The sequence below is a fragment of the Sander lucioperca genome, chromosome 17, assembly GCF_008315115.2.
Source record: "Sander lucioperca isolate FBNREF2018 chromosome 17, SLUC_FBN_1.2, whole genome shotgun sequence".
Lineage (NCBI taxonomy): Eukaryota > Metazoa > Chordata > Actinopteri > Perciformes > Percidae > Sander > Sander lucioperca.
In genome coordinates, this window is record NC_050189.1 from 5,436,140 (window position 1) to 5,452,721 (window position 16,582).

The 16,582-nt window shown below is 38.4% G+C and overlaps 1 protein-coding gene across 2 annotated transcripts; it reads right to left on the reverse strand.

The window, feature by feature from the left end:
* Positions 1–2,307: 2,307 nt before the first annotated feature.
* Positions 2,308–14,495, reverse strand: pik3c3 (phosphatidylinositol 3-kinase, catalytic subunit type 3). 2 transcript variants are annotated; one of them, XM_031289928.2, is made up of 26 exons: positions 14,085–14,495; positions 12,443–12,631; positions 11,993–12,136; positions 11,650–11,779; positions 11,408–11,434; positions 10,311–10,397; positions 9,630–9,725; positions 9,445–9,516; positions 9,094–9,198; positions 8,274–8,366; positions 7,385–7,570; positions 6,971–7,101; positions 6,425–6,506; positions 6,163–6,230; positions 5,964–6,069; positions 5,637–5,753; positions 5,252–5,383; positions 4,997–5,125; positions 4,597–4,666; positions 4,296–4,360; positions 4,131–4,215; positions 3,955–4,029; positions 3,697–3,865; positions 3,036–3,126; positions 2,764–2,889; positions 2,308–2,607 (listed from the first exon to the last, which is right to left on the reverse strand). In XM_031289928.2, the coding sequence occupies exons 1-26, from the start codon at positions 14,147–14,149 to the stop codon at positions 2,593–2,595; spliced, it is 2,655 nt and encodes an 884-aa protein (XP_031145788.1). In that variant the 5' UTR covers positions 14,150–14,495; the 3' UTR covers positions 2,308–2,592. The 2 variants fall into 2 exon arrangements, with proteins under 2 accessions (XP_031145788.1, XP_031145789.1); XM_031289929.2 differs by lacking the exon at positions 11,408–11,434 and having other exon boundaries at positions 14,085–14,494.
* Positions 14,496–16,582: the final 2,087 nt, after the last annotated feature.

A 16,582-nucleotide genomic window follows, 5' to 3' on the forward strand; every position in this document is an offset into this window, starting at 1 on the left:
AAAGTCACAAAAAGTCATAGTATAGTATGTCGAAAAAAGTCATAAAAACGTCCTAGTACAGTGTGTTGAAAAAAAGTCATGAAAACGTCATAGTAAATTTGTAAAATGTAACAAAAAGTCGTAGTACAGTATGTCGGAAAAAGTCATGGCACAGTATGTCAATAAAAGTCAAAGTATAGTTTTTCAAAAAAAGTCACAAAAAGTCATAGTGTGTCGTACAAAGTCACAAAAACGTCATACTATAGTATGTTGAAAAAAATCATAGTATAGTTTGTCGAAAAACGTCACAAAAAGTCATAGTACAGTATGTTGGAAAATGTTACAAAATAATATCAAAAAGTCATAGTAAAGTATGTTGAAAAAAGTCACAGTATAATATGTCGCAAAAAGTAATAGTATGTCAAAAAAGTCACATTATATGTAGAAAATAGTCATAAAAAGTCAGTATAGTATGTGAAAAAAGGTATAGTATAGTATGTCAAAAAGTCATAAAAAACTCAGGTTTGGACCCAAGTGCAGAACAGATAAGGAGAAAGCAGGTGGAGTTCAAATTATTTAATTAAACTTAATAAATAAAATAAACTTATAGCACAAAGTCCAAAAACAGGCAGATAACCAAGGGAAATCAAAAAGAAAACCAGGAACACTGAAACATATATATCTATACACAACAGAAACTAATCACTGGAAACAGGCAAGACTTCAGAACACAAGGAGAGACAATGATCTGAGCGCATAGACTAAATACACAAGGCAATGAGAGTAGTAACGACAGACAGGTGACATGAGGGCTGATAAACAGGTGAAATACATCCGGGCGGAGCAGACAAGTCAAACAAGACATGAGAAATGGCACCACCACAAAATAAAACAGGAAACCAAACAAAATCCAGGATCATGACGGGTAACAATAACACAAACTGGTGACTGGTAACACAAAGGCAGGCTGGCGAGGGACGACACAAAACAAGTGTACAAGGGAAGACATGCTGGGCAGGGCTACAGAGACACATAAGGCAAACAGCACAGACACAGAAAACTCAAACAAAATGAATGAAACAAGAATTGAAAACCAGAAAACACCAAATCAGAAATACTGTCTTAAAGTTATATAAACAACAAAAAGTCTGAAGGCCTCTGGCCACAGAGCAGGACCGTGACAATAGTATGGTATGTCGAAGAAAGACTTTTTATGATGTTTTTCAACAAACTATACTATGGTATAGTTTGTTGAAAAACATCATAAAAAGTCCTAGTATAGTACGTCGAAAAAAGTCATAGTATAGTATATAAAAAAAAAACTAAAGTCATAGAAAATCCTAGTACAACTTAAAAGTCATAGTATAGTATGTCGAAAAAAGGTTATAGTATACGGTATGTCGAAAAAAAGTAAAACTATAATGTTCCACAACAAAACAAATGTTTTTATTCAAGAACAGTGGAGGAAATATTCAGATAAAAGTACTCGATGCAGGAAAATGTCCCCTCTGATAGATATATTATATCACTAGATTATTATTACTCATGCATTCATGTAAAAGCTGGATTTTACTGTTTACTGTGGTCATTTGAGGTGGAACACATTTTTAACTGCAACTAATGATTAATGTCATTATGGATTTGTTGTACGTTTTCTGTGCAAAAATCAATGCAAAGTAACTAAAACTGTCAGATAAATGTAGTGAAGTAAAAAAGTACAATATTTCCCTCTGAAATGTAGTGGAGTAGAAGTATCAAGTGACGTGAAAAGATAATACTCACTTGAGTAAGTATGAATGAGAATGCCACTTTATACTTCTACAGTACTTTAGTAGATGTACTTAGTAAAGTTCAACATCAATTTTAAGACATGTTGCCTGCTGCAGGTGCCTAATTTTTTTTTAAATGTTCATTCATTAGATGCCACTGTATTATTGAGTATTAAGGAAATAATTATAGGTTTCTTTGTTTAAGTTGATCTGTGGTTGCGTATAACACACAAGAGTAATTTCAAAGATAAAAAATAACCCCCACATCAGGACAGAAAGAACCTTAAGAAATGTACAGCTTGGGTTTAAAATGCATGAACTGACTTCATGTCTTTCTGTCTGTCAGGAAATGCTTAGTCACTCGCTCGGTGACTCACCAACCCTCTGGAGGTTCGACTTGTTCCTACCCCCAGCATTGACGGTATGACCATCCACAGATGGTCAGCAATGCTCAATCAAGAAACATGTTGCGCGCCATAAGCGCTGCATAGCAGCACGTTTTTGGGCTAAAATGCTGAAAAATACACAAGTATAAAAACCACAAACGGCCTCTACGTTAACTTGTATCAACAGTCTTTTATTTGGCCATACATTTCATTCATTCATTTAATAATTAATATACATTATATATACATAAGCAAACAAAGACATCAATGTCCTTGTTTATTCATCTTGCAGTAAAGGTTGGCAGTGCATTCTTGGCCTTTTTACCAGTGTCATTGGGTTTCTTTCATTCATCCTCTCATACACACATGGTATAAGTCGGCTCAGAGCCGTACCATCACGTGTTTGTGCTGCAAAAGTTCGATCCAGTTCAGCCTCTTCTCAGCGGTCTCTGTTCTGCTCATCTGCGCCAGTACTGAAGAGAGACAGGAACAATGTTTTTTTAGACTGAACAGAATAGAGAAATTTACTTTTTAACATGTCGCCAGAGGAGGTGCTGCGTATTTTAGCCTGTTTAATCCGAATTGTTCATTGGTGACGTTAAGTATGTTTTGTGTTTGGGTACACGTACCTGAGCAAACTTGTGTATCTGCTCGACCACAGCAGCAAACAGAGCGCCCACACTCTCATCAATCAGACTCTGCATGTAATGGACTGCCTCCTCATCCGACAGGTCCAATCTGAACTTGTCCTGCACCTGGAAGCAAATGACGAGGTCCATTAAAAACATTATTCAAGATATACCAGTGTAATTACTTTGCTCCATCTAAAGTGCCCTGATAAATTAAGCCCCCAATGAATCTGCTGTGTCTAAACTCCACTGAAATAAAAAAAGAAATGTACCTTTTTCACTGTCTTGTCAGGCTCCAGGGCGATGTCAGGAATGTTGGCATCCACCATAAGAGAGAACAGATTCAGGATCAGGTTGGAGTATCTGAAGAAATAGAGAGAAGAAGGATTTAACCTCATTGATTCAATATGTGTGGTAATGTATTGTCGTTTTAACCTTATTGTAACTTCCTTACAAAGACTATAACTATTTTTTTTATTTGGAGTTGGAGATTTCTGCTGATGTGTCATACTGTTAATTTGATATATTTTAGTTCACCAGATACAACTTGACTATACTTCCCATTACTGTCTAGTGACATGGACTTAAACTAAAGTCTGAAATGAATCTAAAAACTGGTAAAGTATGAAAACCAAGCGGCAAACACAGATAATTCATCACAGCACACATTTAACGCCATTATTTTTATCCGAGTTTCTGGAAGCCCCTGGCTGCTTAAACTAAGTCTCTGCAAGTTTACTTCCATGCTCTACTGACATACTTTGGTACCAGTAACAGCATAAAAGGTCGAATGTCATTTGAATGGTTTAAGAAAGTGGTCAGCAAAAATGTAAAATAGACATGATTTATAGCTAAATTTGTACTAAAACATGACTCTTCTCTTCAAAAAATTGTTTGAAAAATTCTGTGCATTTGTGTGTCCGGTCTCCTTACCTCCTGAGGTGCAAGAAGGCGGTGTAGCACTGCTTCCTGAACTCTTGGTACTGCTCGCTCTGCATGCCTCCCATCCCCTCCACCATCTCTTTGCTCAGCTTCATGGGCGGAGGCAGCGGTTTGGGGTCTCGACCCAAGATGTAGCCGAAGTCGATGTGGAAGAGCTTTCCTGTAGGGAGGAGAGATAATATTATAAAACTGCTTCATAAGCTAGGATGTCAATAAACCAATATCTGAAATCTGACATGTTTGCCTCACCGGTCTTTGTCAAGAGCAGATTGTCCAAGTGTCTGTCTCCTACTCCGAGGATGTATGTGATGACGCAGTAACCAGCTGGAAGGACGCAGTGAGAGAGACGACATTGATTAACTGCGTTTTGCGGGTAGAGCATACCAACAGATTAAACATGGCTCTGTTAAAATAAAGTGACTCACCGCAGCTCTTGACGTAGGTGTCCATCACCTCTGAGCTGATGCCGTAGGGTCCTTTTTCACTTGGTGCATGCTTTCTGAAGAAGCTCTGTTGAAACAAACGGTGTGATTATTGTCAGCTAGAACAATATGTAAGCGATGTCCTGATTGTTTGTCCTCTATGCTCACCTGGATGTTGCCTTCAGTAGCCAGGACTTCAGCAACAGGAACAGACTGAACAAACTGCATAAATCCTAGAACAACAATATAATTATTTATAGTTGTAGTATAGAAAATACAGCAGTAATAAAAACACATTTTATATATTTTTAAACATTTTCTACGCTTTTTTAAATTGCTCTTTCAGTAACTATTTGTGCTGCTCCTTTTTTTTTTTTTTAACCCTAACTAGCATATGAAGCCTTATTACTGTATGTATTACATTTTTATAGGAGCCTATTTTCTGTTGTGTTGAGAGGTCATCACTTACCGTGCTTGGTGCTGGTGGCCAATACTTTGTAAGGTGTCAACTTTAGGTCCAAATTCTCTTTCCTCAACAGCTATGAGCCCAAAAACAAAACAAATATTGTTTACATTATAAAGAGACACAATGGAAGCAACAACTGTATTTTCTGTGTCATTATTCTTCATGAAATAATACATTTAAAAAAACAAAAAAAATTCACGGATACAAATATACTGTAGCTGCATAATACCAATACTATTGTGGACTTTAATGTGTCAACTGAAACATTTTTCATAGTAGAAAAGAAAACCCAAAGAGACCAATGACTATAAGTGCCTAGTAGTCTAATTAAATTAAACTAAAACTACCACTAAATACAGTAAATTCCCGTTTATGAAACCAGCCAAAATAAGAGTATTCTTACTTTGTCCATGAGCGAGATGATCTGAAGGATGAGCTGATCCTGTCTCAGGTCGTCTCCATGTTTGAAGATAACTGGGTACATGGCTCCATCCTCAGCCTTGAAAATCAGTTTGGCTGGCATCAGAGCGCTCTGACATACACACCCAAAAGGGAAAAGACTCATGAACAATGTGTCACACCGATACTGTTTTTAGCCAAGACAAAGCAGAGAAGATGAGAAAGTGATTTGTGAGGATGAAAGTTAATTTTTCTGTACCTTGAAGAGTGTGGCCGTCTCGGGGACGATGCCTCTGATCCTAATCTGAGGCTCCAGAGGAAGAGGAATCGGCTCGATCTCTGAAAGATTCACCTTCTCGTTGTCGGCCAGCAGAGCCTGCAGTCGCTCCGTCTGTAGACACATGGGGAGGGAACACAACTCAGCATGGATCAGTGTGCTCATGTGCTGTTGCAGTAAAAAGCAACTGCCATACAAATGAATGATTTTGTAGAAAAAAAAAAAACTGTGATTGAAGCATGTTTTAGACATATTTGCACAATAAAATATGGAAACACACACTGCATAATTTAAATAGGCAGACTCCGAGAGAAAATACTGTTGTAGGTTTAGTAAGTATTTACATGTGCAGGTATTCTGTTGTTACCTTCTTCTTGCGATTTCCGCTCTCCCTTTGCACAGCCTTCATCAGCTGCACCAGTCTGTCTACAAACGTCTGCTGGGCGGCCAACAGCGACCGCATCACCCTCACGCTCTTATCACCCTGGAGGGAAGACGAAGTGTGTCCGTCAAAAGGGAATAGACAAAGAAAAAAATATATAGTAAGTGTTGTAGTTCAGTTTGTTGCAGAACCTATACAGACAGTGCTACTGTGATGCAGACATGTATCAGAGTGCAAAAAGATTAAAGGAATGGTTTGACAACTTGTTGTCTAAATGTATGCACAGTACATGATTTGTTCCAAGGGCCTGACCTTGAGTAAAGCCTGACTGAACCTCCTCATGACGTTCAGGTACATCTCGTGGGTCTTAGGATCTCTCTGCTGGGTGTCCTGATCCTCACATTCCACAATCACATACCTTAAGACGGCACACAGGTTTTGCAGACAGATGAATATAAACACAAACCATGTTCAGCAATAATAAACTAAGAGGTTTTGAACTGCTACTCACCAATACAAATAGTTGGCGAGTGTGGAGTTCTTGCAAGCACGGGAGATAAGAAATGTGCACAAGTCTTGCTACAAAGAGATAAAGAAAACATAAATACTTTTAAGATTTCTGGCACAATACTGTGTTTCTGACTCCCTGTTGCTTCATCAACTGATGAATGTCTGTGTGTTATGGGGAGATTGATACAGATTAAAACTATATTCCCCAATATAACGGTTTCTTTGCTCTACTTTTCTGTTCAGCAACATTTTGCCTTCCCTACCTCTAGATTCTCGCTGTCGGCCCCTTCCTTGCCTTTCTGCGTGGCAGTGGAAGGTCCAGATGTGCCAGACAGGATTTGGGAACTACAGATAGAGAAAAAAAAAGTAAAGTCAGAGAACATGGCAATTAAAAAGTTAAGTGCAATTTTACTTTAACTGGAGACATGGTGTGTTTTAGACTGTCTCTGTCTCCAGATTCTGGCCAGAGCTCTAGAGAGTCACGCCAGTAAAATCACAACACCCTAAGAATTCATTACGGCTTCTGAAAGAAAAATAATCAAATTCTGCAAAGCAGCAAATACTCTCCAAACCAGTCAGAATTCCTGAGGTAAATTTAGATCTAGGCAGTAAAAAACAAAACAAGAAAAATAATCACTGGAGGTACGACAAATGTTTTGCTTCTCAGTGTTATTTTTTTAAACATTTTAACAACTGACCACAACAGAACCTCCACATGTGCCTTACTTCTGTCAAAGCTGCTAGTAGTGTTGACGTATTTATGATCCATAGCCACAGTAGCTGTTATAACTTCTCATCCAAATACTGACCTGTCCAGTGCGGAGTCATCTGAAAGTCCCTGGACGTCTCTCTTGCTGCCTGGCTCCAGGCCTCCCTGAATATCACCAAAGTTCTCGTACTTGAGCGCCTGGACCAGCTGGAGAAGATACATCAGCAGGTCCTAGAGAGAGATGAGACGGGAATAATTATGCAAAAGACTTTCTTTCCAAAGTACTTAATATTTTGGATTTAAAGCTCAGGTTTATCGTTACATAACTCATTCATTTTTAACAGCACTGTCTTCATACTTTTGTGATAAGCATACTTTGGAAAGTAAACTTTGGAATAAAGCTTTGTCTCAGAAGACTTTAAAGTTTTTTTTTTACACACTAAGTTATCATCATCATCATCCACCCACACAAGTATACACTCCTGCTGACCCCTCTTAGTCCTCCTACACCTACCTCATCATCTGCCTGCTGCAGGCGTGCCACAGCGTAGCGTCTGACCGTGGGGTTGGTGAACTGGGAGGACAGCAGCTCCAGGGAGTCCTCCACATCCATCGGCCTCCACTTCCCCAGCAACTCCAGAGCCTGCTTGGCCTCCTGGGGCAGATCCCAGTTCACACACTTGAGGAACTTTGTCAAGGCCTGTGGCGAGAGATGGAGGAGCATTGAACATGTGGGAGAGAAGAGGATTGAGATAAGATTCTGAGTAGACTTGGGTATGGCGGAGCATAGTCTTGCATTACCAGATCTATCTCCACAGCGCTGTGGAGTAAGGTCTGGCTACAGCACACATACATTCTAAGATAGGAGAAAAAAAACGCTCAGGGTTGTTTGCATTTCTTTAAACCAATCCCAATTGTCTTGGGCGGCGCTAAACTCTGGACGCAGTGACGGTAGCTCTGCAAAATAGTCTCGGGTTCACACAATACAGGAACGTGAGCGATTTAAATTAGCTGGATACATGGTCAACGTAATTTGCTCTTACCAGTGTATCCCCGTGTGTACTTCGTCCACAGCAATCCTCTCCAATAGGTCCCAAAACATCCCAGTTAGATAGTAAAAGCCCTAAACATATTATTTGTAAATCTTTACAATCATTCCCTGAAAGAACCAAGCAGGACTGCCTTATTGCATGATCCAAATTTTCCTCCAAACTTTCCATTTTCAGCGTGTAGCTAGCTAACTCGAAGTTTATTGTTGTATCCTGAAACAAAGGGATTTTGACAACGGCAACAGATAGAGAGCGGAAGGTGAGGGATATCACGCTGGATGTCAGGCAATTGTCCTGGAAATGTACTTCCTTTGATCCAGACTAGTCAGAGCAGAATATAACAAACACACGCACCTTCTCCTGTGTGGTGAGGTAGTATCTGAACTTCCACACCAGGTCCTGTTCTTCAGAGCTCAGCTGCTTGGTTGGAGGGTAGCTCACGATGATCTGTTGGTGCACGCACACACACACACACACACACACACACACACACACACACACACACACACACACACACACACACACACTTATTAACATTTTATTAAATGTTTGAGATCTCAGATAGTCCATTAAAAATAAAGGCACTTTGACTTGAAAGGAAAAAGGAGAAGAAGATGTGCTTTAATAAATAACAGCTGTATCTGAAAGTTAAATTCCTTGATATCCTTCTTTGATACTGAAAATCAAAGCGCTTCAACTGAGCATAACACCCAGAGAGATGATCCTTGAGTATTAATATCTGTGTTAAAACAGTTTGTTCCAAATGCAGAGCCAGCGCTGTTAATTCAACCAAATAATCACCAGTGATACTGCTGAACTGCTAATTTGACTTCTCAGGAGTTTGAGGTCCTATGACGATGCCGTCCTATGATGATGGGTTTGACTTAAACTAAAGGAGACTGAGACTGCTTTAAGGTTGTTGCTCCTAAACTTTGGATCTGTGGACATCTTTAAAAAGCATCTCAAAACTTGCCTGTGTATCATTTCTATTATTTCTATTAATGTTGTTTTTACTCCTCTTGAGTCTGTATTTTATGTCTGTATTATTGTGAAACACTGTGTGACGTCAGCTCTTGAAAGATGCTATTAATTTTAATAAACGTACTTGGTTACTGTTGGAGTTGATTACAGTATGTATGGACCCTAAATAAAAACTAGACTGCTTGTTACTTACATTAAGCTGGTCACGTGTGGCAGCGTTGGGCTTCAGGTCATGATCTGAGGGCCCACTGCGGAGGCTACGAGCCAGTTTGTGATGCTTGCTCTCAACCAGGTTCTCCTGTAGAAAGACCATGAATTGGAAAATATTGCGCATATATATATACAGTATATATACTATAAATTAAACATGCCAAATTATTGTCTTATTTGTACATGAATGCACTTAAAAATTCATATAATGCTAATTTAATAAATATGTACCGTGCGTGCGTGTGTGTATGTGTGTGTGTGTGTGTGTGTGTGTGTGTGTGTGTGTGTGTGTGTGTGTGTGTGTGTCTGTGTGTGTGTGTCTGTCTCCTCTCACCATCCCCATCTGTGGGTCAGGAACTTTGACGATGTCGCAGCTGGTAAGAACAGGTGATGTGTCGTCTCCATCCTGAGTGGGGACAAAGTAAAATAAACCAATCAGCTGGTACCGTTTTCATTATGATTCATGGATACTACATGTTACAATTGCACCTAGTTATGTGCTTAGAAATATGAAAATACCTTTTCATAGTAGACAATGCTGTATTCCTTATCATTTGTTTTGACACGGGGAAACTCCACCATGAGGTACATGAAGTTAGAGCTGCGTTTCTCACTCTGCAAAAACATACACGAAGAAAACGTTTTAATTAAAAAAAAACAGATGACACATGCAAACACTTAGCCTAAACCTACAGCAGAAAAAAGGTTGTGAACACAACGTTGACATATCACCTCAATTTGATATAGCTAACGTGTTATTTACACATCCATATAAGCATTCATTGGAGTTGTGTTTGTGGCGAATATATTAAAACATAGCGGCCCTTAGAGCTAAATGCTAACATCAGCACATTAAGCTGGAACAATGTTCACCATCTTAGTATAGTGTTAGTATGCTAACATTTGCTAATTAGCACTTAACACGAAGTACTGCTGAGGCTGATGGTATTTAGTCATAAACCAAAGTATTGGAAAACATTTCAATTTCGACCTGATGGTGGCGATAGATGAAAAGTTGAGGGTTTACCAAACTTATTAGAATTCATCCTGAGGGGGACATGAATGTCTGTACAAAACCTCACAGAAATCCATCAAATAGTTGTTAAGATATTTTATTCTGGACAAAGTGGCCTTTTCCACCACAGGAATAATAAAAAAAAAAATGCTGTTTTGAAACACAGTGGAGCTAAACCCACTCACCTCGTTGATCATCTCAATTTCTCTGAAGGTCAGACGGTCCAGCCAGTCAACCTTCACCATGTGCCCCTGTCGATGGGCCTTTGTCAGCTGGATGGAGAGAGAAAGCAAGAAAGAAGGGAGGAAGAAAGAGGATAGGGAAACAGGAAAAAAGGTTTACTAAAATACAAAAAAACACAGAGGCTGAGGTTCTGTTGCAGCAGAACTGGTCACAGCAGGGTGGCTGATGTGCAAACAGCTCAACCAATCATGCACAAATCCAGTGCCAGCAGCCAATCCAGCATCTCCGGTCACACACTCAGCAGCCAATCCACTCATCAGTCAGTGTGGGTGTCGGGAATGAAAGCACACATTTGGCCATGAACAGGAAGACCACAACTCAGCTGGTTAGAATTAGTACTCACTCTTTAAAATAACATATGACGAAGTAGTGGTATCAGCCTAGAAAAAACTTTGGGTACGATTAAGTCAACTGCACTCGGAATTAATAAAAAATGTTGGAATCAATTAATCTATTATAGGAATTAAATGTTTAAAAAACCTGATGTAATCAGATGTTAAAATGAAATTAACTCCCTGACACCCTCCCCTAAATATTACAAAAAGCTGCAACAAGTTGGAAAACATAATTTTCTTGTGTCAACATAAACAAGAAAAACATGCACACACACGCTCTTACAAAATACACTAATGTATAGCAACAGCAGAAAACTTAAAAACCAATGTGTGTGATGCTTTCAAGAATGCAGCCGTACACCTTGACAGACAAGTGTTTACACCAAAATCTGGGTCAAAATGTATTTGTAAATGCATTGAATGAGTTTATAAAACACTTGGGGTCCCCACTTAGAACATTGCAAAGTGTTCAGGGATTTAACAGATGAAGGGCGTATTTGTACGTTTAAATAATGATGTGAACTTCCCTGACACAGTCTTAATTGTTCTTATGTGGTAATCCACATTTAAGCAGTGAGTGATACATAAATCACTTATATATAAGTGATTTGCAAATACGTTTGGACCAAGCCCTTCTTCACACACACATACAGTACACAAACACATTCTGCATTGCCAACACTAACTCCTCCACTTGTACTCACATCACTGAGTACCTCCAGGTCAGGGCCCTGGAACAGATGATGGTTTAGACACGACTTTGTATCGGTGGGTTTCTCTCCTTTCCCAACACCCATCTTATTTCTTTCTTTCATTCATTCATTCATTCATTCATTCATTCATTCATTCATTCATTCATTCTCACACACACACACACACACACACACTTCCTTTTCTTCCCAATCCTTAACCCTGTTCTCCTTTCCACACGCATACAGTATTGTACCTTGGCGAGTCTGCCCATCTGGTCCTCTGACAGGCTGCTGCTGGTGCGTCCTGGTGTGGTGGTGGGCTCTCCTCCATCCCCCTCAACACCTGGCCAAACCTTCAAGTCATGCATACCTTGCCGAAACATACTAGAAGCCAACAGGAGAAGTTTTTTTTTTTTTAAATTTCATATCAGTGTTTTTTTTGTTGTTTTAGTGCACTTTTACATAGAAATCTTACAAAATGCAGCTGTGAGGTGAAGTCAAAGCTGATCGTTGAACCTAGTAACAAAACAGAACTTTCCAACATTGTTTTATTGTATCAGTAACAAACCACAAGTAATAGTGTGAGGTTAGACTCACCCATATTTGCCAAACAGGGTGACAGTGGTTCCCCCTACGGGGACGGCTCTGCCAGGCCCATAGATGTCCCACACTGTGAGAGCAACCTGGGCACTTTGGGGAAGGTCTGGGTACTTGACTGGCAGCCGCAGCCACTCGTTCCAGCTGCACATGACAGCAGGACAGAGGTTAGAGAGTAAAAAGAAAGGAAATAAAAGGTCTGAGGAACTGAAATGTAACTACAGGAAAAAATATTTGCTAGTATTGGAGGGAGCTTAGTGTCTTTTCAGCTATGAAGAAGGTAAAATAACAATAGGGCAACCTAAGAGGGAGCAGATAAAAATACTCTCATAAACATTACAGAGACGTTTTTATGTCATTTTGGGGGGATGTCTAGTTCATTTGATATCACAGAGAGTCTTGTGACTGAAAAGAGAGAAAACACACAGAAACAGACAGCTTGGTTCTCACTTCCAACGTGTACTGAACGCTTTGTACGAGGTGCGAACAGGCAGGGCAAGAGGTTTTCCTTCAGCAAACACCTGACAGGTGACATAGAGGTCCGAGCAGTTCTCCTGGTAGAGGCCAGAGAACCGCAGCATCGGGTCCTCGAGCAGAGCTTTGTAGCTCTTCTGCTCTCGTTTCCCCTCTAAACTGCCTCTGGAAAGAAGAGAGAAGAGACAAAGTAGGGAGGTGAGAAAGACGAGAAACAAATATGTTGTTTGCTAATGTTATCAAGAGTGCTCCACTTGTTCTTTACAAATATGTCAACATTTGTAAACTTTTTCTTGGAAGGTTTGTGTTTTTTTGTGGTGTTTCCTTAAACATCACTTTTACAGACTGGGCTTAAAGTTGATTTAGATTTTCCATATTTTAATTCAAAAAAGAATAAAGACTAGAGACTGTGATGATAGAGAAATGTGATTACAACAACTTAAATAGCATCATGTGTTTTGGGATTTTTCTTTTTTTGCTCTTTAACATATAAAATAGCAGTATAAGGACAAATAAAACTATTCATTTACATCAACAAATACGTATAAACCTATTTCCATAGATTTGTTGATCTACATGCAAAAGTTTTCTTTTTACAAGTTCTGATCTGTTTGTTCTTTTCTTTTTGCTCTCAATGTGAAAAAACACTAGCATGTAGTGTACATTATAACTAAATTGACTGCATCAGTAAAGATGGTTAATATGTATTTCGTTAAAATTGAGATGCGAGAGAAAATCCGGACACAGTTTACAATTAATTAGACCAATTATATTGAAATAATAAGACTCATGAGATTTGCATATTTTAATAATGATAGATGACAGTGCTTTCAGATCAAGAGTCCTGAAAGTTAACATCAAATGTTCTTCAACTTCGGTCAAATGATGGTGGATTCAGTTTACTGAGTTAGAATAGAACTTTATTGTCCCAAAAGCAGGGAATTTGAACTTTAAACAACAATATATCATTGATTTTGTATCACATTTCTGTAATAGGCCTATTAGTCGATTAATTAGAATCAGTTAATTATAGTGTGATTTTTCTTTTAATGTATTGTGTCCAAAAATTAATTTGGACACACTTTCACAAATGTGAGGAGTTGCTTACTTTTCTTTCAGCTGTAGGTCTGACTAGAAATACAACTAAAGATTTTGATCATTGTCAATTAATTTGTAGATCATGCTCTTTAATAATCGATTAGCTTCAAAATGCCCATCTTCAACGTACTCGTTTTATCAGCTCAAATGTTCAATTTGCAGCCGTATAATGTAAATCATAGAGAACCAGAAAATCATTATAGTTGGCTTGAGGAATGCTTATTCAATTATCAAAATGGTCAGCTATTAATTTTCTGAACATGGACTACTTAATTAACTGACAAATTGTTTCAATACAAGGTCAGACTACATCTCTAAACACATTTCACTCTGGGATTTGTTATGATAACTGTGACATTTACTTGACTGTTTGATTAAAATTGGATAGATTAACAGACAGACAGACTGAAAATATGTCAATGAGACACGCAAACACACACATAGCAAGCATCCTGTCAAGTCACAAGATAGATTAGTTACACCGCCTGACCAAAAGCGACGCATTAAGTACAAAACTTACATCTTAAGTTGAACGTTGATGTCCAAGTCACAGCTGTAAACATAGTTAAATTTATCAGTGTCCATCTTCCGACGGGGGAAACACTAAATGTTGAACAAAAACCTGACGACTTCAACATGAAATCCCGGACGGTTATAAGGGACTTTACAAGCGGTTGGGTCTGCGACAAGGCCTCGGCTCAGCACAAAACACTCTGCGAAACCCCGTTTAAACTACTGCTCGCAAGAAAAGCTACTTAATCAGTCTGTACACACGTTTACAAATGTAACTTTGAGTGCCTGTATTCAAGGTAAGGACATTATTTTAACGGATGCCCCACCGGGCATGATTTTATGTTTTTGATAGCTTCACAACAACACAGCATCAGCCAAAAATCTACAGCCAGGCTAAAGTAGTCGATCCTCGATGCTGTAGGATTGATAAAACTGAGGAGGCAATCATTGTATTGTGTATTGATTCGTCGAGCCTGATTGGACCAACGAGGAAGTAGAAAAGAGGCGGGGTTTATTTTACAGTGTGCTTATAAAAGGGACAGTGCACCTAACGTTAACAAAGCATGGCAATTATATACAGCTCTTATTATTTTTTCTCTATTTATCTGTACTTATTCCCCTCTGGATATCAATAAAGGCTTTCCTTATCTCATCTTGTGAAAATATTGTAGGCCTACTATATAATGTAATGATTTGTACTAAAAGAAATAATATCTGTGTAGGAAGTGTCTGTTTCTGAGGATCCATGTCTTTCTTTCTTTCTTTCTTTCTTTTTCTTTCTTTCTTTCTTTCTGTGTTTTGTGGGCTTGGAAAAAGAGACAAACTGTTTTGCTAATTTGACAAAAACATACAATATATTTGATTCATATTCAATATGGGCATATAGCGCATACAACATTATGCACATTTGTTGTTTATTTTCCCCAGTTTCTAAAGTTAAAATTTCAATGTTTTTCTATATTCTATGATATAGGTTATTTTCTCCTTATGTTTATATGCCTAAATGAGTGATTACAAATCTAAAATCAATTGGTTATTAGCTACACCTCCTTCATGTATTATATTATTGATTTTAGGTAGTTTTGGATATGAAAGTCAATTAACATGCAGTTGTATATGTTAGGTAAATGTAAACATTGAGGATAACAAAAGAGAAATGAATAAATTATGGATGTATTTAGCTATTAGGGTTCCACTTTATTTCTTCATTTTGTGTGATGCCTTCGCAAATGTTTTTTTTTTTGTAAAGCTATGTAATTTTTAAAACAAAATTCCTTTTATTTCAACTGCATATATTATATTATAGGTCCAAATTGGATGGGATTTATTTATTCATCAATAGCAAATCAGACATAGATATTTGTATAGTATCAGAGAGATACAATACCCTGTTTGCCCTAAAACAAACAATAATAATAATAATAATAATAATAATAATAATAATAATAATAATAATAATAAAATTGATGCACAATATTTAGGTAATGCGAACTAGGCATGCTCTTTAAAATTGCATTGTACTATGTATGTTTACAATTAATTATTTGCTGAAATTAACATAGTTATAGAAATATGAGGAAAAAAAACGTTTACAGCACGGGTTTACTGGCCTCTTAGGGTACAGTTTGTCTATGGAAGATATTTATTGACTGTGAAGAAGTCCCAACAAAAACAGTCCTGTTACCAAATGATGACAGCCCCTTGAACATTCAAACAAAGTCCTCCGCAGTTAAAACATACTTGTCCCCAAATAAAGTGCATATCCGTGAAGGGCAACAGGCGTGTGACAGGAAAATCCTCATCTTTTGTTTTAATGAGGTCCTCCCTTTTCATCAACGCTGACGACAACCGGTTGTCAAATCAGGGTGTGAAGTCATTGTCGGGGAATTGTATGGGACCCACAGGCTCTGAAGAGGTCAACACCACCCGAGTTAAACTTATGGAAGAACATCTTCCATCCTTTGAAACAGCATCTGAATAAAATCAAGTGAAGGAGAAAACTGACCTCTAATATGCTCAAACCATCTCTGCTATCAGGTGTTATTATGTATTCCTACCTGTAGGCCTATATTGCTAATAACAGATGACAAAAGTACTTGAACTTCAACAAGTCTCCATAGAAACAATGTACAGCTTGAGAGAGGCAACTGTGAGTCATACACATCGAATGAATGAAGAAGCACCCCTGACTGATGAGGGAAGCCTATCAACACTCTCCAACGACTGTGGGGGTACCAGAGAAAAGGCACGTTAAACACCACGTTATGAGGCCTCAGGGCCTCCTGTGAGAGGATTTTTCCTATGATCTTGCACTTCAGACTGCAGACAGCAAACAACTGGAAGAAGATGAGCTAATGTGTTGTTGGCCCAGTGATACTGCATTGCATTGTCAGGTCTGATCACATTTTATATTTTAAAGTGCTCATATTATGGTCATGGACTTTGGGCTTTTTCACTTTGTAAACCTATAACATGCACAAAAAAGATATATAACTCAATAAAAGA

What these genes read in the sequence shown, in the direction of transcription:
- pik3c3 (XM_031289928.2), bottom strand. Translation starts at nt 14,149, where the DNA reads ATGGACACTGATAAATTTAACTATGTTTACAGCTGTGACTTGGACATC. An exon ending in TGCAGCAGGCAGATGATGAG is followed by an intron (nt 7,102 to 7,384) that starts GTAGGTGTAGGA and finishes ATCTCTCTCTAG; the next exon opens with GACCTGCTGATGTATCTTCT. An exon ending in TCTGCTCTTGACAAAGACCG is followed by an intron (nt 3,866 to 3,954) that starts GTGAGGCAAACA and finishes TCCTCCCTACAG; the next exon opens with GAAAGCTCTTCCACATCGAC.